Below are 22,753 nucleotides of genomic sequence, written 5' to 3'. Positions count from 1 at the left end.
CACCAAGAGCCCTGGGCTTCCGGGCATGCGGTTGAGGGTAAGTCCCGTCGATGGCACCAAAACACCCATGACCCATTCACCTTCTTGTGGTCGTGCCGCCCGCCGAGGCCAGCGCGCACGCGTCACCCTCTCCTCCGATGACCGAGCCGGGTGAGGGTAAGCCCTAGGAGAGGCACCAAGACCCCGTGGCTCCCTCTGTGGCCGTGTAGCCCGCCGTGGTGCACGCATCACCTTCTCCTCTCGACGCTCGCCTGGGTGAGGGTAAGTCCGCGCGCGGCGCCAAGAGCCCTGGGCCTCCCGTCAAAGTCCAAGGATTCATCGTGCCGAGGGCCCGAACTGGAGCAATCCGGGGAGGGCCATGCTGAAGGAAAGTGCCATATCAAGCCACCAAGGGCTGCAGAGGCACAACAGCTGTGTGGCTTGGGAAAGCAGGTTTGAAGAAGGGGACTACTTGGGAGCTCTGGAGCGCAGGGCATGGAACCGTAGTGCCGGGCACATAGCACTCTGGGTGAAGGAGCAAACGGGTATAGCTGGACTCACTCCCGTGGACTTGAGTTGTGCGGCTCTCCAAGTTCACCTGAAGATGGAAACAGCTAGATGTGCAAGTGGCAGATGTGCATGCAGTTGGGGGGTCAAGGTGGCAGCTGGCTCACTGAAGTTCTAAGGCGTTTCTTGGACCAGGTTACCAAAGGATGGAAACAGCTGGGTGTGCAAGTGGCAATGTGCATTCAGTTGGGTGGGTCAAAGTGGCAGCTGGCTCACTGAAGTTCAATGGCAGCTTGGATGTGGAAGGCACTCATATCAAGCCATCAAGGGCGAAGAGGGTGCAGAAAAAGAAGATCCGGTTCGAGGTGAAGTTAAAGCAGGTGAAGCTTGGCTCCTAGCCATCCAAGTAGAGCTTGTGGCAATGACGTCGAAGAAGACTGGCGCTTCGCAGTTCGGAAAGACACATTCAGAGCGTCAAAGGCTCAAGGTGATGGTGCAGAGTCAGGAAACGAAGCCGTGTCAGGGTCAGCATGGTGTCATGGGGGCCTAAGCAAAACGAAGTGGAGAGACTTTGCGCCTTAATGAACAGGAACAGGCAGATTATGGCTTAAAGGTCAAGACCGCCTAAATAGGTGGAGGGACAGTTTGGCTAGAGCATGGCAAAGCAGGTCTTGGTGTCAAGGCAAGCTAGAGCACTCAAGTCAGGTGAACCGAAGCCGAAGAAGTGTAAAGCTTCGAATGCTTCGAATGCCAAAGGTTCATGGTGGTTTTCACTTGGTGTCAGGTGGGGGCCAAAGGCACTTTGTCACTGAGAATCAATACACTTATGTACCAAACAGGTTGAAGCTGGGCGTCAAGGTCCAAGGTCAACAAGTGCAGGACTTGAAGTGGCACAAGAAGGGCAAACCAAGCTGGCGTCAGTGAGGTGGGCAACTCTTGTCCATTAAAGATTCGGCACAAAGAGCGCACGGGGCATCGCAGAGCAGCAAGGCTCAAGACAAAGCTCCAACGACAAGGAACGTGAAGTCAGATTTGAAGTAAAGATCTTGCAAACCAAGTTGGTGTCAACTCGGCAAACAAATCTCGACTTCCATGAAGACTCTTACTTTCCCGGCAAAGCTGCATTGCTGAAGGTAATCACTCTTACTTGGCTCAGACAGGAGCTCCGGCGAGACCACGCAGCAACCTCGCCAATTTTGTGGGGATCGGGGGAACTCTCGAGCGGGGGCTTGAAGTTCCAACCTTATGTATGAAAAAAGCCAAAAAATTTCAAAAATGGCAAAAATACAAACATATGCACCGTTTTTTCTTTGTAAACGGGTTAGACACCTACTCTGCTCATGGCTATAAAGCAGGGTAAGGACCTCCCGTCCTCAATATATATTATCTATCACGTTGCACAGATGCGTTATAATCAGGTCATGCACCCAACCTTTCGTTTCAAAGTAATTGACGAGGGCGTCAATTCTATAAAGGGGGGGTGTATGTGATGCGTTCCGTCAGTTTTCGCCGTTTTGGTTAAAAACGGCCAAAACGGCCGTTTACCGTGACGCGTCGCGGGATTTCTATCCGGAGGGACATGGTGCCCGAGGGGTATGCTAGACCGCCCCGAATATAATGCATCTATATGGGGAGGAAGTGCTTGGAGGGGCAAAGCATGGACCCATGGTAGGCACCGAGACGCACTCACGCACCGGGTAGGCACGTTAGGCCTCCCGCGTTGCGAGCGGTGTTCACGGGAGCCGAGTGCCTCCGGGGGATGCCCTCCCTACCTTGACGGAGTCGGGACCGAATGAGCCGACGGGACCGTGGACGGTGGAAAAACGGCCGCCGACGTGGCCGGCGGGCCGGGCCGGGCCGACGGGGGCGCGATGGACCCTAGGCCGGCAGGGCATGGATGGAAGGCAAGTCCCGAGTGAGGCCCTTGGAGCCGAGCCGGGCATGAAGGGCAAGTGATCGGTGAGACCCGCAAGGCAAACGCGCGCAACGCGCTCGACGGGCCGGTGGAGCCGTCATGAGCCATCAAGGGCCGCGTGCGGCAAAGACGTGGTGTTTCGTGCCGGACGTCCGCTCGTACTGGGCTCGCGTCCGTACGGCCATCACACTCCCTGAAGCTCCGCACGCTGTCTCCACATCATCTCTCATGTTTTGTGTTGGTAGTTCTCGTTGCTGGTGTCTGGTTTGCGGGCCTCTGACAGAAACCCCTTATCAAGCATAACAAACTTTAACAGACAGAAAACCCAACAAACAGAAAATTCTAACAGGCAAAACCCTTCTAAGTTACCTTTCTTGAAACAGACAAAGAATCTAATCAGGTTGAGAAACTTTAGGTGGCGCGGAGGAAATTCTAGCCAGGCCGAAAACACTGGGAAACTTTTTCCGAGCACTCGAGGATCTATGTGTGTTCTGGGTGGAAGGCTGAAGCTAATAGTGTTTTTGTCGTCTTTGCTGTAATTCTGATGTCGGAGAAGCCTACCGCTTCCTTGTAGATAGTGTGCTGTCAGAGGAAGCGAAGGTACGGTTTGCCGAAAAGCAGGAAAAAAGCTGTGCCGAATACCACTCTTTCTATGGGCTCTGCTTTGAGCAGCAAAACACTTTTGGTGCAGAGATCAGCGGTTAGATGGATCGCCTCCTCACAGACAGAGCGACAAAGGTTGCTACGATCTGAAGATCTCGGCCAATCTTCTTTCCTCTAACATCCATGCTTACCATTGGGGCCACTTGTCTATGAAAACCCGCTCGCCCAAATGGTGCGCCGCCATGGCTGGCAACTTCCTGCTCACACCTACCATTAAACACCTGGTCTAGTATTCATTTTCTATCCCCTTGACAAGATCTTTGGGGAGGACTATAGAAAGATGATTACCTGAATGGTTTTGTCCATTTGGCTATGAAATTTGAGGACTCAGGGTATCCCTTCTGAGAAGCCTCTGAACTTTCCACTCCGACCTTTGTCTTGCCTTCCTATTTTCTTGTGACTGCCTCAACTTGTTTTACATATACTGATACAAAAAACACCAAAGGATAGGACTCTCCTAAGCCGTACACTGATTAGGGTTAGGGATTTGACAGTCTAAGCAAGATTAGGGCAGATAATCAACCAACCCACTATCTAGACAAGGGGGTGGCAGTCCCCTAGTCTATGAAAAGGTGCCACTTCACCAGGAAGCGGCTTCCTCTATAGCCCATTATGGACAACCATAGAGCTTAACCCATTAAGTTCCAACATGCTGGGACCTTGCTACAAGATCAACAAAGAGGGCAAGGTCAAGAAAACAGGATTGCTCAGTGGAACGTGAACCCTGTGATTGGGGACAACAAGCTCCTTCTTCTGCAAAATGACGGATTCCCTCTTAACAAATTAGCCCCTTGCCTCAATTGATCCATCACGCAAGCCCATTGTCTGGTAATAGCACTTTTGCTGGTCCATAGCCCACGAAGGCATGAAGATAATGTCTAGAAAGAAGGGGCCTCTGCCTCCCTTTTTTTTAAATAACTATACAATTACACAAACAAAATCTATTGGTCTTATTTAACTCTTTTAGATATAGTGCTTACAATATTTCGTCAGTTTAGATATAGATGCTTAGTACTATTAAGCATATGTGAAGAATTTTTGTAAGCATTTTTTTTTCATTCACCCTTTTCAAGGCATGCTTATAAAGGGCTCCACCTTCCTAGGTATAGGTACTTATGCAAGGCCAACATACATCAATATTCAAATCATTTTCTTACAAAAGTGACTTGTAATCATGATGGAGAGATGCCATTTCAAAAGAAGATAGACGCGTGTAGTAATGTCTTCTATATATGGCATTACCTTATGTGGAACCATCTTAGCCTTGTAAATTGCAACAAAAAAGTAATGCAACAAAATTATTAAATTTCTCCACTATTGGAGAGATGCCATTTCAAAACAAGATAGACGCGTGCATCATTAGACTTATCCCTAAGCAGACTGCATGTCCTTCATTGAACATTGGAGGCCAATTATCATGCTTCCTATGGTTTACAAAATCTTGTAAAAAGTCATGATAAACAAAATTGCATCGGTGCTATAGAAATTTATATCTCCCCATCAACATGGCTTTATCCTTACTTTATCAAAGGCAGGTCAATATTTGATGCAGTATTGACTAGCTTGGAATATGCTCAGGTAGCTGCTTAAAAATGTATACTCCTACAACTAGGCTTGGAATATGCTCAGGTAGCTTCTTAGAGATGTATACTCCTACAACTAGGCTTGGAATATGCTCAGGTAGAGCTACTTAGAAATGTATACTACTACAACGAGACTTGGAAAAAGCATATGACAAAATTCACTAATCATGTGGATGCAGTTATGGTGAAGTTAGGTTTTGGGCCAAGATTTGATGGTTTGATTTTTTTACTTTGCCTAAGTGCCTATTCCTCTCTGACTATTAATGGTATCAATGTTGGTAGTTTTCCCTTGGCTAGATCTATAAGGTATGGCTATCCCATTGCACCATTTAGCTCTTACTCTCTGATCTTGGCTTTGGAGGATGCAGCCAGGTGTCGCAGGAGTGTTGGGTTAAGCATTCCTTGCCACTCTAACTTGTTGATTCAATGTTTTGCAGATGACTCCTTACTTTTTCTGCATGCCTCTGAAGAGGTTCGAAGGGCTGCCCTACATGTGGTTGAGAAATTTGCAATAGCATCTAGGTCAAAGTGTAATATTGAAAAATCAAGATTGATCTCATTGACTGAAGATGAGAGTTTTAACCCTTCCTATTGGGATGGGGAGATCATAAAGAAGGGCACTATTTCTAGGCATTTGAGCTACCCAATGGTGGGTGGGTGTTGGGGTTACAAATAAGTAACACGTGGAGTGGATGATGCAAAAGGTTTAGCTAAAAACTAGATAATGGTCATGCACTATTGCCTCTCTCTGATGGGTAGGATTAGAGTGATTAATGCAATTCTTATCCCCTATTCTCAATTCTTCTACCCTATCTTGGACATGAGGAAAGGACATTGGTGTAAAGCTCTTGATCCCATCAAAGAATTCTTGTGGAAAAATAATGTTTATAAGAGGCCAATGCCTTGTGTTAAATGGTCAATATGTTCTAGACCAATAGCACTAAGATGCCTAGGAATCATTGATCCTCAAAAGTAGGTAACTGCAATGAAAGCAAAGATGCTGGCTAAATGTTTGATGCAGGAAGAGATTTGAGCTATCATGTTCAAGGAGGTGGTAACTAGAGGAAATATTATCACAAGGGGGAAGGGGGGGATGGCTTCCTTTGAATTGGGTTAGCAGGGTGTTTTCATTTTCTCCAGTTAGGTCTATAGGTGCCCCTTTTTCTCAATCTTTCTTAACTTACTAGAAGTCTGCCCTTTCTATCCTCACATGGAATGGCTCAATTAGGTTTACTGGAAACTCTAAGTTATTTGGAGTGTAGGGTGATCCCCCCTAGTCAAAGAGATTTTCATTGATGAGGATTTATTGGTGGCAAGAAGGCTTCAAAACAAGGGTATGAAGGTGTTGGTAGATATTTGGGATGGCCCACTGCTAGGCTGGATGTACAAGCACCAGGTGAAGGTAATATCTAATGTCAACTCTAGAGATTTAAACCTAGTTAGTAAGGTGCTACAAGGGGTTGAGAAACTTCATTTAAATACACAAAGTACTTGGGCTTCATGGTCAATCGACTAGCCATGGCATAGTGAGGCAAAGTTGTTACAACCATGTTCGAAGAGTATTTATGATGGCCTTATGTTGGGACCCCTATTGGTTTCAAGAACTTAATATGTTGTGGTGCAGAAAGTGAACCGAGTCAGTGTGGAAGGGAAGGTTCACTTGCCTGAGGCAGTGCAAAATACCAAAAAAACATTCCTTTGGAAGGTTCTGTGGGGCATTCTCCCAACTAGGGCTTAGGTGTTCAACAGGGGTATGGGGTCAGTCTTATGCCAAAGGTGTAGGGCAGTAGTGTAATATGCCAAACATCTAACTAGTGCTCAAGAAACAAGTTGGTCTTTGAGCAGGATGGGGTGCAATTTGTTAATGTTTTTGAGGTTAAGGGGTTGTGTTTACAGGCCTTGCTAAGATATATGGGGGCAAATGCATGATAGTTTGATGAGTTGATGGTTATTAAGGACAAGATCATAGTACACAGCAAGTATGTTGATTGTTCTCCTTGCTTTCATTTTGTAGGAATATGATCTATATGACAGTTGTATAGTGGTCGACTGGCTTGGTCCTGCTACAATGTGTCCCAAATGGCAAGCATCCATGGACTGGGTGATGATGCAGTGTGAACTGGCTAACATGCTCGTGTATGGTTTTGGACATGGCTTGGATCCTACTTTGTATGTTGAGATTAATGGTGGTCAGTATGTTAGCGCTAGATTGACATGGGATTTGATTCATTTTGGCTTCATGTGTTTGATATGTTCACTGTATGAACTGCTGCTTTGTTAGCCTTGACATAATATATATACATATATTGCAAAATTTAAATAAAGAAAAGCAAAAAGCAACCTTAAAAAGTTGACGGAGGCCATTTGCAAATGCCACAAGCTATTTCCACCCTCTTGGAAAGCGACCATGTGCAAATGCCATATTACTTGACACCGTACTGCTTCAGGCTATACTTGGAAATTAGAGATAGCCTCTTGGAAAGCAAGGCGTTCCGCTTGGGTTGAAAAAACGGCGAGCACATCCCAGGAGCTACCGTCGCCGCCGACACCATCCAAGATGATGAGCCGATCAGTGAATTGCTTGCTAGGGCGGGCGCAGTAGATAGGCTTTCCCCATCCGCAGTCAGTGTCGTAGAAGGGCAGTCCCACCAAGGACGGCAGCGAGAGGCCGAAGTCGACGTTGTAAAGGTGTGCCTCAAGCGCGCCCAGCCGCTCGATGTGGTCAATCTGAGACTGCACGAACTCAGGTGTTACGCTCCCCATGGCACGCATAATCTCCTCTGCCACCAAGACCAGCGGCTTCTCGCATAGCTCCTGCAGGGTAAAATGAACTGTGGCGCAAAACACTGCGTTTCCCATGTACCCCCGCGTGAGAGAGGGAACTATCCTCTCTCTCACATTCACCGGCACTAGTAGCCGAGCCAAATGGCGCTTATCGTGGTGTCCGCCCTCACTGTCAACATTCGCGAGAAAACTCTTGGCCTTGGCCTTCCACAAAAGCGCAGCAAGAGCCACGAAACGCGAGCAAGAGGTGAGGCCGCTGTGTCCGGCCCGAACCTGACCCCTTAGCTTGTTGAGATCATCTGCAGCAAATTTGAACTTGTTTGCTATCCCCATGGTGAAGTTGTCAGCCGAGCCGCTCGATTTCCTAACGATATGGGGGTGGACAAAATTGGGCAAGGGTGGGCTGCGCGGTTTCAATAACTGTCTTCTGCTGCTTGTATCCATGGGTGCCACCAGGCCGTCCCCTCTTGCAATGGAGCAGAGGTTCTGCAGAAAAACAGAAGCTCCATAGCCGTCCATCACTGTGTGATTGCTGATGATGGAAAGGGCAAAACCCCCACACTTGAATCTGGTTACCTGCAGAGCAACAAGGCGGCGTTCAGACAAGACGTACTGCAATCACATGGAACTGAGTAGAAATTACAAGCGGGTTGACGGAACACCTGCAGAGCAACTAAAGGGCGGTTTTCCATGACTCCTTGTAGATCCTCATGTCGGAGGCGAGCGAAGAGGTGGTCGAGAGCTGGATGAGGAGTCGAGACATCTCCTAAGTCAACAAAAGCCAGGTCGACATAGCCGGCTACGAATTGAATGCCCTTCCCATTGCCCTCCACCTCCAGCCGCTGCTCCTTTGGGTTCACTTGCAGGCGGCCAGCCGCCAACGGGAAGTGTAAAAGCAGGGTCTCCAGAGCAACCCTCAGCACTTGGGCCACGTTCTCAGTACTAGTGTTACGTGGAGGCGAATAGAAGAGTGCAGCTGAATTGTAGTAGTCATAGATCTGGTCCAGATTGGAAAGCTCCAGCGGTTTTGTGGGAGGCGACTTGACCAGCAAAGGGGCCTCCAACGTTAGCTTCTCAAGCATTAGTTGCTCGGTTAGTAGCTGGCAGCAGGGGGTGAAGTAGGATTTCTCAGCCATCGAAGACATGCTTTCAACTGCGGCGGTAACATATAAGTAGATCACGGCTAGCCAACACATTGTGGAGTGGGAGTCTTCCACGTGTCCGTCTCCCTGCCCATCCAAAAAAACACCTTGTGGAGTGGGAGTCTTCCACGTGTCCGTCTCCCTGCCCATCCAGAAAAATAGGGTTGTTATGACATTACCAACATTTTCACTAGCAAAAAAGATGGTTTTTTTTTTCGGTTTCTTAGGCCCGTTACACATACCCCACCGGTGGCCCATGTATGGGTGGGGGAGATTGCCTGCCCATGAATTATGGGCAGTGGATACTCCCACCACATCAGCATGGGCAGGTAGGGGTATGGCGATGTGTAAAGGCCCACATACCCACCGCCCATGTATGGCCTGCCCATGAATTAACATCAACATGGGCAGGCAAGGGTAGGGCGATGTGTAAAGGCCCTAAGTACATAACCCTTGGTTGACATTTATGGAACTTGTGTTAGCAAAAAAACATGTTCACAACTCTGAATTGAACCCTTTGGTGCAGTGTTAAGTAGTTAATGTAGGTTCTATCAACATCAAGAAAAAATGTGGAGACTATCGGCACACATGTAGACCATGTACTTGGTTATTTTAAAAAATATTCCCCATCTCTTATTATTACACTATTAAATAAATAACGACAACCCTCATGTCAGACCCCGACTAACAAAAACATAAAAACTCACAAAGCACACATCACTTTGATCACATTACTGGAACCCATGTTAGAAAAAAATACTTTCACCACCAGTAAAATAAGGAGAGGTATTTACCTTGGTTTCTAACTAGAACTCTCAAAATTTTAGCCATTAATGTCAAGGCAACCAAAAATCTCAATTGGTTATTTTGAAATCAAGTTGTCAGGGAGTGGGGGAAGGACACACTCATCTAAATGAGAAAAAAAGAATTGTAAAAAATAAACCAATAGATGATTTCCTTGTGACATTGACTGGAACCCTTTTTGGAGTTGATTGATCATTGAGTGGTCCAACAACATGAAGAAACAATGTGGAGACTATTAGCACACATAAATCATATACTTGTCAAGATTAAGTTATTTATCTTTGTATTATTGTACTATTATTGTTTGTTCTTCACATCACATTTCCTACACTAGTTAAGTGTTTGGAATTCGAAAACTATCTTTTCCAAACCTTACATGAGTCCTTTCCACACCATGGGTGAAGAGGTGATTGTGGAGAGTGGGGAGAACTTTGCGGTTGTGTTTGTTTTTAGTCAACGATGTTGTAATCGAGTAGTGGCAAAATTTTATATTTTTGTTGCATTACTTTTTTGTTCTAAAGCTTATTCCATCTCACCTTGGAGAAATGCCCTATTCACCAAGGTGACCTTCATAGGCTACAAAAAATCCCAAAAAGCCAAGAAGAACTCAACATTGAGACCATCCAAGCTAGCAACCATGTCTTTCCCCATCCTTCTGAAAGCTTCAAATCACTCATCCCCACAAATAGGCCTCTCCACCCAAGTGCAATCCTCCGGGGAGAGAGACCTATGTACCAGACCCACTAACACTACTACACGATGCCTATCACTACAACATGTCAGGGGCACAACAACGTTTTCTAGCAGCGTTTTAGCAATGATTCTTTTGTCGGGATGTTAGGGTTTAAATATCATTCACTACAAGAGCTTGAGGGCATACCGACGCTAAAATACCGACGCAAATGTCGAACGTCGGTATGCCCGTCGTAATGTTGGAGGAGACAAGTCGGGCGGGGTATTTTCAAATTTTCGTTTCCCGACGCGTATTCCGACTCTTATTCCGACGCGTATACCGACGCTTATTCCGACGCATATACCAACGCATATTCCGACGTATATTCCGTAGCATATACCGACGCTCGTAAGTTTTTTACAGCCGAGAGCCTATTTTCTGATTTTTTCGCAGAGAACAACGCGTTACAGAGAAGGTCTCTTTCTCTCCCTCTCCTCTTTTTTCCTCTCTCCTCTTTTCTCCTTCTTTCTTCTTTTCTCCTCTTCTCCTTCTCCTAATATGTTCTTGCAATTGCTTTTACTTTTTAATTTAAGAATTAGGACATTTAGGGTTTTATGTTTTTTTGGCTCTCTATGCATGTTGAGAGCTCTCTATGTATGCACAGATCTCCTAATGCATGCATAGAGATTTTAGGGTTTTGTATTAGTTCTTATTCTTGTGTTTAATTTACTAATTATTTTGTTTAATATTTTGTTTTGCAGCTCTTTCACCTCACCAATCTTTCACCAATCCTCTCCTTCAGCTTCGCAAAAAAGAGGTAGATCCTCTTTCGATTTTTCTTGTTTATGCTATTTTCTATGAATTATTGCATCCCTGTTTTATGGTTTAGGGTTAGTTTTGGGTTCTTGTAAGCTTATACATAGGATTAATTTAATATCTATGCATAAAACCTATCATAAGCTTGCAATCTCTATGCATAGCCTTCTTGCAAGCTTTATGCATAAGCTCTATTCATAGAGCTTGCGAGCTTGTGAAATCTCTATGCATAAGCTCTATGCATAGGCTTTATGCATAGAGTTTGCAAGCTTATAAAATCTCTATGCATAGGTTTCTTGCAAGCTTATAAAATCTCTATGCATAGGTTTCTTGAAAGCTTGCATGGACATTGTACATAGAGCTTGCGTAGCCTTCTTGTTGAAAGCTCTATGCATAGCCTTCTTGTAAAAGCTCAATGCATATGCTCTATGTATAGGCTTTATACATAGAGGTTGTAAGATTATGAAAGCTCTATACATAGGGCTTGTAAGCTTATGCAAGCTCTATACATAGAGTTTATGCATAGAGCTATATGAATCTAGCTGAATGCATGAATTAAGATCTATGCATAAAGCTTAATACATAATGTTTTATGTATAAATCTTATGGATGAGCTTTATGCATAAGGCTTCACATGCGTTATGTTTTTTTGCATAAACCTTTTTTTGATGTAGAGTGCCTTAAGCTTGCATGGATAGAAAGCATAAGCTTTTTGAATGTTTATACTCTCTTATACATATAACATATAAGTCTCATGCTCTGTTTTTCTATGCATAAGTTATTCTCTTTATTCATAGAGTTTATATATGTTATCAAGGTAAGATCTCTTATCCATGTAAAACAAGATCATGTTTATTACACCATTGGGTGATGGGATTAAGGGTTAGCATAGTGCATAGGCTTATAGCATAGAGCTTATGCATAGAACTTATGCATAAGTCTTGCATAGAGCTTATGCATAAGACTTATGCATAGACCGTATGCATAAGACTTATGCATATGGCTTATGCATAGAGCTTATGCATAAGACTTATGCATAGAGCTTATGCATATGGCTTATGCATAGAGCGTATGCATAAGACTTATGCATAGAGCTTATGCATAAGACTTATGCATATGGCTTATGCATAGAGCGTATGCATAAGACTTATGCATAGAGCTTATGCATATGGCTTATGCATAGAGCGTATGCATAAGACTTATGCATATGGCTTATGCATAGAGCTTATGCATATGGCTTATGCATATGGCTTATGCATAGAGCGTATACATAAGGCTTATGCATAGAGCTTATGCATGACTTATGCATATGTCTTATGCATAGAGCGTATGCATAAGACTTATGCATAGAGCTTATGCATATGGCTTATGCATAGAGCGTATGCATAAGACTTATGCATAGAGCTTATGCATAAGGCTTATGCATAAGGCTTATGCATAGAGCTTATGCATAAGTCTTGCAGCCTTATTATGCAAGCTTATACTTAGACTATGCATTTAGATTTTTGCATAAGGCCTTTATAAATAGCTATTTATGAATAGAGATAGCTTCTCTCTCCATCCTTGTTCAAATTCGAGTTAATTTTGTATGGAGAGGAGATAAGCTAATGTATGAGTTATTTTTAAAATCTCCCTCAATGGTTGGGGAAAAGAAGCCCGTTTGACGCTTTTTTAAATATTTTTAAAGTCTCCCTCAACGGCTGGGGAAAAGAAGCCCGTTTGACGCTTTAAATGTTATTTTTTAAAATCTCCCTCACGGCTGGGGAAAAGAAGCCCTATTTTATGGTTTACATAATGCTTTGTGTAATGCATAATGATTTGTATTTAATGAGCTGCATATACATGTTATGGTTTAACTATAACAGAGGAGGAGGAGGAGCTTACAAAAGGATGCGATTGGCATGTAAGTGTTTAAGTTCTACATGTCTCTCTTTTTTTCTCTACATGTCTCAGTGTTTGATTCTCCATCAACAATCTTTTTGTGCTATTTGTAGTATCACAAATATGGGGCGTTTTGGTCACATGGACGTCATTTTCGAGTAGAACGAATAGACCAAAGAAGAGCAACCTTTGATTGTGGTGTCACAGCACAGTTTGTTCAAGAAAGTCGTGCAAGTGCAAGTGATGATAACACAATTACTGGAATGCTTGATTACTTTGGAACCATTCAAGATATATTAAAGGTTGGCTTCAGAAGTTTTGAGTTGTTTATCTTTGATGTGAAGTGGTTCAAGGTAATCATGAATGGGCCACATGCAACTGTACGTAGAGACAAGAGTGGCCTCATCCAAGTGGACTCCACAAAGGTATGGACCGATCAGCAAGATACTTTTGTGCGCCCATAGCATTGTGAGCAGGTTGTCTTTAAAGCGGATCCAAAAGATCCACGCTGGCTGTTTGTGGTTCAAGTCGCCCCCCGCAGTAAGCAAATTTTTGAAGAATTTGAGCTACAACAAGGTGATGTGGATGCACAGGGTAATGGAGAGCAGCAAGAACAAGCCGATATCAACAATGAAGAGGAGCAAGCAATTGAAGAGGAGCAACTAGAGCAAGATCCAAATGAAGAGGTGCAAACCAAGGAAGCTGGAAAACATGTTGAGGAAGAAGACATAGATGATGAAGACATCCTTCATCAAGGGACTTTTAATGATGAGGATGCTGAAATGTACATAGACATAGATCTCTTTGGGGCTACTGATCTTAATGAGGATGATAGAATAGATAATGATTTTTAAAATGATGTATCTTAATGATTATGCAAATAGTTATGACATATTTGTAATGGTTTTATGACATTGAAGGTCCTTTCATTGTTTACCATTGTTAATGTTTACCATCATAATCACTACTGTAGGAGCAAGTTGATATAGTTTTACCAATGTTGTTTATCATTGTTAATGTTTGTCATATGGTTCTTTCATTGTTTACCGTGTAATTTTCATTTCGCACAAGTTTGTCTTATGGTTTTTTGTCCAACAGGCCATGGGTGACTCACCGCCCTACGACTACAGTCCAGATTTCTCATTTAATCCTACACCGCAGGGCATGAGTCCCCAACAGTTATATGGTTTTTTTTCGTCCATGACTCCAGAGCAGAGAGCCATGGCTCAGAGTTATTGGGGTTCTGGAGCAGGGACATCTGCCTCACCATCTGGCTTCCCGACGCCAGTTCCCACACCCGTGGGTACGACAGCAGCTCCCACACCTCATACCACACAGCCTTCCACTCCTCTTACAGCTCGATCTACCACCTCTTCACATAGACGGTGCTCACATAGTAGGTCTTCAGGGGGAGGTTGTTGTGGTGGTAGTGCCACAGATGCTGTGACACCACCACCACGTGAGCGTCGTCCTTCGCTCTCATCTGTTGATAGCACACCCATAGGGTCACCTTCCACTCCCTGGGGTGCACATGACCATGACAACAGCAAGATTTACACAATTAGGGATGGGGCACCAATAATGGATAGTGCAGGGAAGGCAATGAAGACACGCATTCGACAATTGTGCACTATACAGTTTCACGACTCTGTCATGACTAAATGGGATCAGCAAGATAAGGGGAAGAAAAATTATATAAATACAAAGATAAAGCAAGAGTTTCAGCCATCTGACCCTATGAATGTTGTCTCTAATGAGTGGATACAGTATACAGCTCGCATTTTGATGGGGCATCGTAGGTCAGAGGCGAGGGACGCATTTAGAGAGGGGAAAGAGAAACCTGTTTGGCTAGATGATAGGGAGTGGGCAGCCATTGCTCAGGAGCTCACCGAGACACCAGAGAGGTTTCAACAACAAAGAGAGGCGGCAAGGGCAAGACTCCAAACAGTAGGGGCTTCTCATCTTGGGAGTGGTGGTTACGAAACCATGCGCCATGAATTCGTAAGTGTTTGTAGCAATTTTATTTATGTAAATGTATGTATGTGGGCTAAATGTTGATTTCTAAAAGTTATAATTGTTAATCGTTTGTGCAAGAGTTGGCCATGAATCGCCCACCAAGTAGACGAGAGGAGAAGTACGCTCACAAACATGGCCTTGTGGCCTTGTTTGAGATGCTTGAAGAAGAAGGAGAGACCGTTAATTGGGAGGCATTACCATGATGTAAGATGACCTTCAAACTAATGAAATATGATCAAAACATTCTTGAGTATTAATGTTTAATTTAATTTCTTGTTTGTCGATCAAGAAAATAAAAAAACGAGCACGGTTGTTTTTGTGCTCTATTTTAGACAGAATGGTGCTGTCTGTTTGCTGTTGTTGATCCTGCTTGCAGGCAGCCAGGCAACAGCCAGGCAGCACTATTCTGCCCCAAAAAAAAATTCTGCTACAGCGTCGGTATATTCCCCGGTACTGGCGTCGGTATATTCATTGGTATATATCTCGGTATTTACCCCGGTATACACCCCGGTATACAACCCGGTATACAACCCGGTATATGCACCGGTATAAACGCCGGTTTAGCCGTCGGTATTACCCCCGGTGAGCGTCGGTATAGATAACGGTATAGGCGCCAGTATTGTTACCCGATGCTTATACCGACGCTGTGGTTCCGGCGCTTATACCGGGGGCTTTTTTAGACCCCATTAAATGACGCCGGTATAAGCGCCGGTATTAGGCTAACATGTAGTAGTGATTATCATGATCCAATGAAGCATTGTCATGATTGATAGGTGACACATCATCTTCTTTCGATTTATGTTCCTCGTGCTCTTCATCAGCCCCATCCATAAAAAATTCTTCATCGTCTTCCATATTGTGGTGTGATGGCATCTGTATTTTTTTGCTGAACAACGAAAATAACAGTGAAATTACGCTGCTATTTTTGTTGCATGAAATTCCAGAGAGTTGTTGGATACTGAATTCTAAAAATACGTCACATACATAGAAAATGATATATAGTTTTAAAAAAACATCCATTAAAACCCTTGGAGCCATGTTTCGAGAGAGAAAAAAAGATAGTTGAAAACTTTTGAGAAGCGAAACAATGTCAAGATCATGAATCTATCCCATCTTGTAATAAATCCATATGTGTTGGTTCATCAATGTCTATATCTAATGGAAGCTTAATGAAAAGATGGGGTTCCATAGTAATATCAATATCATTACCATGATCCAATGAAGCATTGTCATTATTGATAGGTGACTCATCATCTTCTTCCGATTTATGTTCCTCATGCTCTTCATCGGCCCCAAAACGTTTTCTTCATTGTCTTCTTGCAATGAGCGGATATGAGGTAGTAGTACTTGCACCTTATCCAGAGATGTGGCCTCCACATCTTGAACCTAATATCACAAAGCAAAGGGGTTACACTTTTATTATACTACATCAAGATTTAATTTGGGATTGGTTGGGTTACTAACCTGTTGACAGTGTTGAGATAGTACGAAGGTATCTTTCTTGTCATTCCAAAACTTGGTGGAATCAATTTGAAAGAACCCATTTGGATGTTTCTTCACGGTTGCTTGAGCACCTCTATATATCACCTTGAACCATTTGACATCAAAGATGAATAGACTAAATGTTCTAAATCCAACCTCAAGAATATCCTAAATAGTTCCATTTGACATCAAAGATGAATAGACTAAATGTTCTAAATCCAACCTCAAGAATATCCTGAATAGTTCCACAATACTCAAGATTGTCCTCTATGACATTGGTATCATGTCTACTGGCTTGACTTTCTTGCTCAAAAGTTACCATCACACCACAATCAAATGTGTTTCTTTTAGAATCCACACACTCCATGCGAAAGTGCCTTCCCTCTAACCATATTGCATTATATAGTTTGTACTAATATTAAACAAAAGCATGACATTTATTATAGTGCATTAAACAAGGTATATACGTGAGATAGAAATGAAGAATGAACTTACTTGAGGGTCACATCCTCTTGAATACTTATGCTCTTCTCTTGTGATCATCTCTCCATTTTGCGATGCCATCGATATTGCCATACGAATCCGTTTCTATATTGATCACATTTGGTAGAGGTTCCAAGCTAGGTGGGAATGGCAAGTGTCTATTTTCTCTTCTGAAAGCTCTTCTCTTATCCTTTCGTCTATTGATTGCATCCTTGTATCTCCCAATCCACTTCTCCATGATGGGACTATTTAGAATGCAGAATGTATTCACCTTGTGGCATAATGCTTCATCCATTCTTCGTTGCCTTCCTTTTCCCTGAGGGACATTAGTGATTAGTCGTTCATCCTCCTCATTGCTACAATCGTGGCATGGAAGGATCTATGTGAGATAGATATTTTGAGATACACACAAGAGACTCTTGCATCAACCATCCCTTTGCCATGCTTGCTTCTGGCCTTGCTCTTTGTCTCACAAAATTCCTTTAATATTTTCATGAACCTTTCAAGAAAAAACATCCATCGAAGATGAACAACACCACACAACACCACTTCATCAACCAAATGCACCACAAGATGCAACTTGCTAGTGAGAATTATTCTAGGAAAGTTGTCCTCGATCATACACACTACCTCAATAGCATTGAGACGAGCCATCTCAATGGATGTAGGATCTATCTCCTTTAATGATATGTACCTACATACATAGCAATTATGTGTACTATTTACCAATACATAACTTGTGAACGCATGAGAATTCCAAATAAGCAATATAACTTAGTGAATTGAGGAGAAGATTCATACCTCACCAAGCTTCCCATTTTGTGGATAGCCTCTCTCACCTTCTTGTCTCCCACAACTAACTATAAAAATTAGAAAAATAAACTATGCATGGAAAAAAATGGAAGTTAGTATATGAGCTTACAAATTATGTACCACAAAGAGAAAATGAATAAGCGAATATTTATATACCTTTAATATCTTGTGCCAATCATGTGTCTTGAGACCATGTAATTGTTCCTTTCCTTTCTTATTGGTCTTTGTGAAGGCATCCTTCAATGAATGCATTACTCCCGTTGGTGTACGAAAAGAGGCAATCACACTTTTCACCTTATTGTGCTTCCTCTTGGTTAATACCCATGGTGCCTTTGGTAGGACTATTTTGCCACTCTCACTTTCAATTGGCCATGCACTTTGAAGGCATCGAATGTTTTGTAAGTCATCCCTTGCACCCTTTGTATCTCTTTTACCAATTAAATGGTCCCAAATATTTATTGCCACATTCTTGAAGACATGCATGAGATCTAAGAGATGATTCATCTTCATGTCACACCAATATGGAAGTCGAAAGAATATTGAGTAGACATCCCATTTGGTGGTCGATTGGGAGTGCTTCTCCATGCCTCAAACCAATCTCTACCTCTCATCACAAGTGGTGAGACATCATGTGGCACATACTTGGGATGTGAAGGAGGGAGAAATTGATGATATTTGTCATATACCACCTTCTTAAGTATAGAGGCTCTTTTTGAAACAAGAGATGGTCCGCAAATCGAACATGCAGGATGTCCGAAGGTTGCCAAACCTAATTTAAAATTGAGATGATTGAGATAGAGATATAAACTTAAAGTTTCATTAGGAAAAAATTGGACTATGAAATGAGCCTTGTAAGAAATCCTAATTTTTAGTAATCTTTTGATTAAAAATGCCAATTTTTACCCCATAGTGGGAGACAAAGCAAATGATTCCCCTATTTTTTATAGACTTTTTAGGTCCTACTGTCTATATTTTATCCACTCTCTCACGAGCTTTTCTTACTTTTATAGTCTATAGTTTTGGAATATTTTAACCCACTACTTTTATATGCAAGTTGCATCATCATTCACAAGGTTTCACTTTTCGGCCACCCCCATAAGGGGGGCCAAAATTTTGACTTTTTTAAAAAATTTAATTTTTTTGAGTTTTTCCATCAAAAAAACTTTCCTTATACATATATAAACCCAAAAAATAAAATTTTTATATAATTTCTTAGTCATAACTACCTCATAGTAATCTTATCATATCTTTCTAACTCTGATTGCAAGATGCATTCTAATATTTTATACCAAAAATAGAAGAGCGTTTATTGAGTCCTCTTAAAAAATGACTTTTTGATATTTTTCACATTCTAGTGTATTTTCATGTAAAACTTCCCTCCCAAATATATATATATATATATAATTTTATTTTTAATGTCATTTTCAAGCCATAACTCCCAAATATAGATCAATTCAAAAAACCTATTTTTTAATGTCTTTAAGGATGCAAGTTAGATCACCATTCCCAAGAGTTTAATTTTCGGCCATAAGGGTGCCCAAAAATTAGACTTTTTCAAAAAAATTATTTTTTATTTTTTCATTAAAAAACTCTCCTTATACATATATATACCCAAAAAATGAATTTCTTATGTCATAACTTCCTCAGAATCTTCACTCTTGTCATATCTTCCTAACTTCTATATTATCTAATGATTACAAGATACATTCTAATATTTTATATCCCAAAATAGAAGGGCATTTTTTGAGGCCACTAAAATAATGACTTTTTGATACTTTTCACATTTTAGTGTATTTTCATGTAAAACTTTTCTCCCAAATATATATATATATATATATTAAAATTTTTATTTTTTAATATCATTTTCAAACCAGTACTCATTTTAAAGTAAGGAATCTAATCATTGTAAGGTTGCACTATTCTCCATCTATTTTTTTAATACCAAAATAAGAAGGTCATTTTTATAGGCCATTAAAAATTCACTTTTAGATATTTTTCATATTTTTATGTAATCTCACGTTAAAATTTTTCCTTAAAAATATATAAACTTAAAATTAAATTTTACTTATCATTTTGAGATAAAAAAACCACCCCACTCTTTTCATTCTTATCATATCTCCTTATCATGACTAGAATCTTTATTTTTGGAGTGTCAAAAATGGCTTTTTTAGAGAGATATATTCTTAATATATATTTCTCTAGGATCATTCCAAATGTTAGAATATTATTATCTAATTTAAATCTCTTTTTTAATCCTCTATTAATCTTATTTTTCTGTCATCTTGAATTAGACATGCCTTTAGATGATATTACGAATGGTAGAAAGCGTAAAGTAGACATTCACATTCATATAGATGAAGATTATGCACTACCAAAATGTCCATATGTTAGGTAACCATTACCTAATTCAACCATTTCCACACTAGGAAATGAGGGGAAGAAGAATCTTGATCTTTGGGTGGATGGGAATCTCTTCCCCTATGATCCTTTGACCTTGTATAGTCCACCATTTCGTGACTTGACTAGTTTTGTTCGATATGTAGGTGATGGGAAAATGCGCTCTTAGGTTATTGTAAAATACTTTCTATTAGTGGTGGTCTTCATAACCAATACTCACACTCAATTAATTCAAGTCTTCAATCAAGTATTGAAGATTTGAAAAAACATTCACATGACCTAGACATGAAAAATAAGGAACAAGAAACACTCATAAATAATCAAAGAGATAAATTGCCTAGGTTACAAAGAAAAATAAGAAGGTTGAAGCATACACCAATTGGTGCACGTGAGCGTAAACGAAAGCTTTCTAATATTGAAAATCTTTTGGCGCAAGGCAGTGCAAGGAAACGGAGGGTCATGGCAAAAAGGTGTGTTTCCATGGAATTTTTTGTTTGTATTTTTTATGTATGTGTTAATTTAAAGGTTTTTTCTTATAGATCTAATGGTGGTTTCGTTATGTCCCATGAATTTCTTAGTTAATGCATCTGGTGTGGGAGATACTATGCACATTTTCAAAGCTTGCATGAAGAAGAAAGAGATAACATCAATCATCCGTGATCCAAATTACAAGAGGGTCCTTGAGGTGGTTACAAAGGAAATTATGTAAGACATCAAGGGGCTTATTAGTGCAAGGGATGTACAAGATGCATGTGATGATGCCGAAATTAGTCTCGCAAGGGTTACGAGGGAATTTATGGAGTCATCAAAGGAGCTCTTCGTGCCCGAGGGATTCGAGGGCACTTTCTTCCTCCTTCCTACAAAGTATCATTAGACAAAAGAAGGCAAGCAATGCAGATGTTAAATCAATACTTGGTGAGTATATTCATGTATAAGGAACAATGGTTTTACATCCTAAGTCCAAGGATAGGCTTGAAGTACAGTACACCACCACATACAACAACCTCTTTGTGGACCTAAAGAACCTTCAATGACATATGATCCATTTCTATAAGGTTTCACATATCAAGGTTGGGTTTGAGCATTTATCGTTTAACTTGAAAATTTCCCTTATCAATGACATGAATTACTTGTGTTGTTTGGCTTGGTTTATGTGATATGTAGAATCGGAGGGATTCCTATCACTTATACTGAAGTTGGATGAGGCTCAACTAGTAAAAGGGAAAAGATTGGACCGAATGGGAGTCACATATATGAATGAAGTGCTTCATTCATATATGCAAAGGACAAGGATAAAATCCCTTCTTTCAGTGTTCAATCTGAGAAGGATAATTGGTGGCTTGGAGCCTTTGAGGTTCCAAAGGAGAACACTGAGGTGTTGAATTGGATGGTTCAACGATGCCCTCAAATTCTAAAAGTCATCAAACAACAAATGAATGGGGAGGAGCTTGAAGTGGATGGTGTGGGCTCCTTTCATGTGGATTGGCATCTAGGTGGTGATTTGAAGACCTTAAAATGCATGTGTAATTGTGACAATAGTGCACAATGCCTCCATCCGTGTCCATAGTGCATGAAGCGATCAATTCTCAAGCCAAAGAGCAAGGATGAGCTCCTATGGGTGGAGGGGATCTTGTCTTTCGATTTAGATGCAACACCCAATAGGGACACAAAGGATCCGAATTGGGCACTAATTATTCCTTTCCCAATGGAAAGTATACACTTTCGCACATTGCATGCCATGATAAGAATTTTTGATAGGTTGCTTAAGCTTCACATTGACTATGCATTCACTATGCAGCCATCCTCATGCTCAGCCCAAGCAATAAAGCAAGTGGAGGAGCTCCTCAAATCTCTAGGAGTGCATGGCGGGGATGTAAAGATTGTGAAAGATCTTAAGAAGTCTAGGGCACATCATATTGTTGCTCAACAAGTGTCAATGAGCGGTGCAAAGGAGAGGTGATTCTTGCATCCTATGAACGATCAAGGGAGGAGCCTACGATGGAAGCATTGGAAGGATCTTTGCAAGTGTACCACAGATCTCGATAAGGATCCAACTCTATGAAACAAGTGAAAGAAGGTGTGGGCTTACTTTGACAAGGTTGTGACAACTATGTTAAAGAGCACAACAACTCAAGAAGAACAAAGTGTGTTCAAAATAGATATGACAGAATTCATCAAGCTTGTTAAGTTGGGAAGATAACTCCATTACATATTACATGGTAAAATTCTCATCTTAATTATCACCATTAATTACCATTGAAATTGCTTACTAAAATTCCATAAATTAAAAATTTGTCTTCATAATTTCTTACTTGGACATTTTTTCCTAGCACATTATATATGCACATGGACCGTATTTTCTACAAAAATACGGGTCCTTGGATAAGGTCAGCACCCAAGGCATGGAAAAATCACATTACGCAGCCAACGGAGTGTACTTCAAGAATACTCGACATGGTGGAGGGAAGATACGTAGCAGTTATCTTGTGGAGATGTTTAATTGGTTCTATCGCAACAATCTTGCAAGAAATGTTACTAGGAAAAAGGCTCGAATGTCAGCAATTGCTAAAGCCGCATGACTCAAAAGGAAGGAGGAAAACATAGAGAAGTGAATGGAAGTTCAAGAGGAGGCCATGTCGCATGCACAATGGCAAGACATGACAAACGGGTTAAATGTGTCTAATTTGGTGATTTTGTAATTTTTGGCCGGTTTTAGACTATCTGAACACATTATAAATGACTGTATATAAAGGCGTAATAGTCTCATTAATTGTCATTTCTATATTTTGACTTCATTTTTTACCATGGCTTGCAC

The 22,753-nt window shown here is 41.6% G+C and overlaps 1 protein-coding gene across 1 annotated transcript; it reads right to left on the bottom strand.

Annotated features, from left to right (window-relative positions):
- Window positions 1–6,876: 6,876 nt before the first annotated feature.
- LOC147619705 (acyltransferase GLAUCE-like) lies at window positions 6,877–8,582 on the bottom strand. The gene is made up of 2 exons (XM_086825535.1): window positions 8,094–8,582; window positions 6,877–8,007 (listed from the first exon to the last, which is right to left on the bottom strand). The coding sequence occupies exons 1-2, from the start codon at window positions 8,574–8,576 to the stop codon at window positions 7,096–7,098; spliced, it is 1,395 nt and encodes a 464-aa protein (XP_086681661.1). The 5' UTR covers window positions 8,577–8,582; the 3' UTR covers window positions 6,877–7,095.
- Between the last annotated feature and the right edge of the window lie 14,171 nt (window positions 8,583–22,753).

The sequence above is a fragment of the Cibotium barometz genome, chromosome 32 (genome assembly GCF_041138505.1).
Source record: "Cibotium barometz isolate CiBa-2024 chromosome 32, ASM4113850v1, whole genome shotgun sequence".
NCBI lineage: Eukaryota > Viridiplantae > Streptophyta > Polypodiopsida > Cyatheales > Cibotiaceae > Cibotium > Cibotium barometz.
This window is presented reverse-complemented; position numbering and strand designations above follow the sequence as displayed.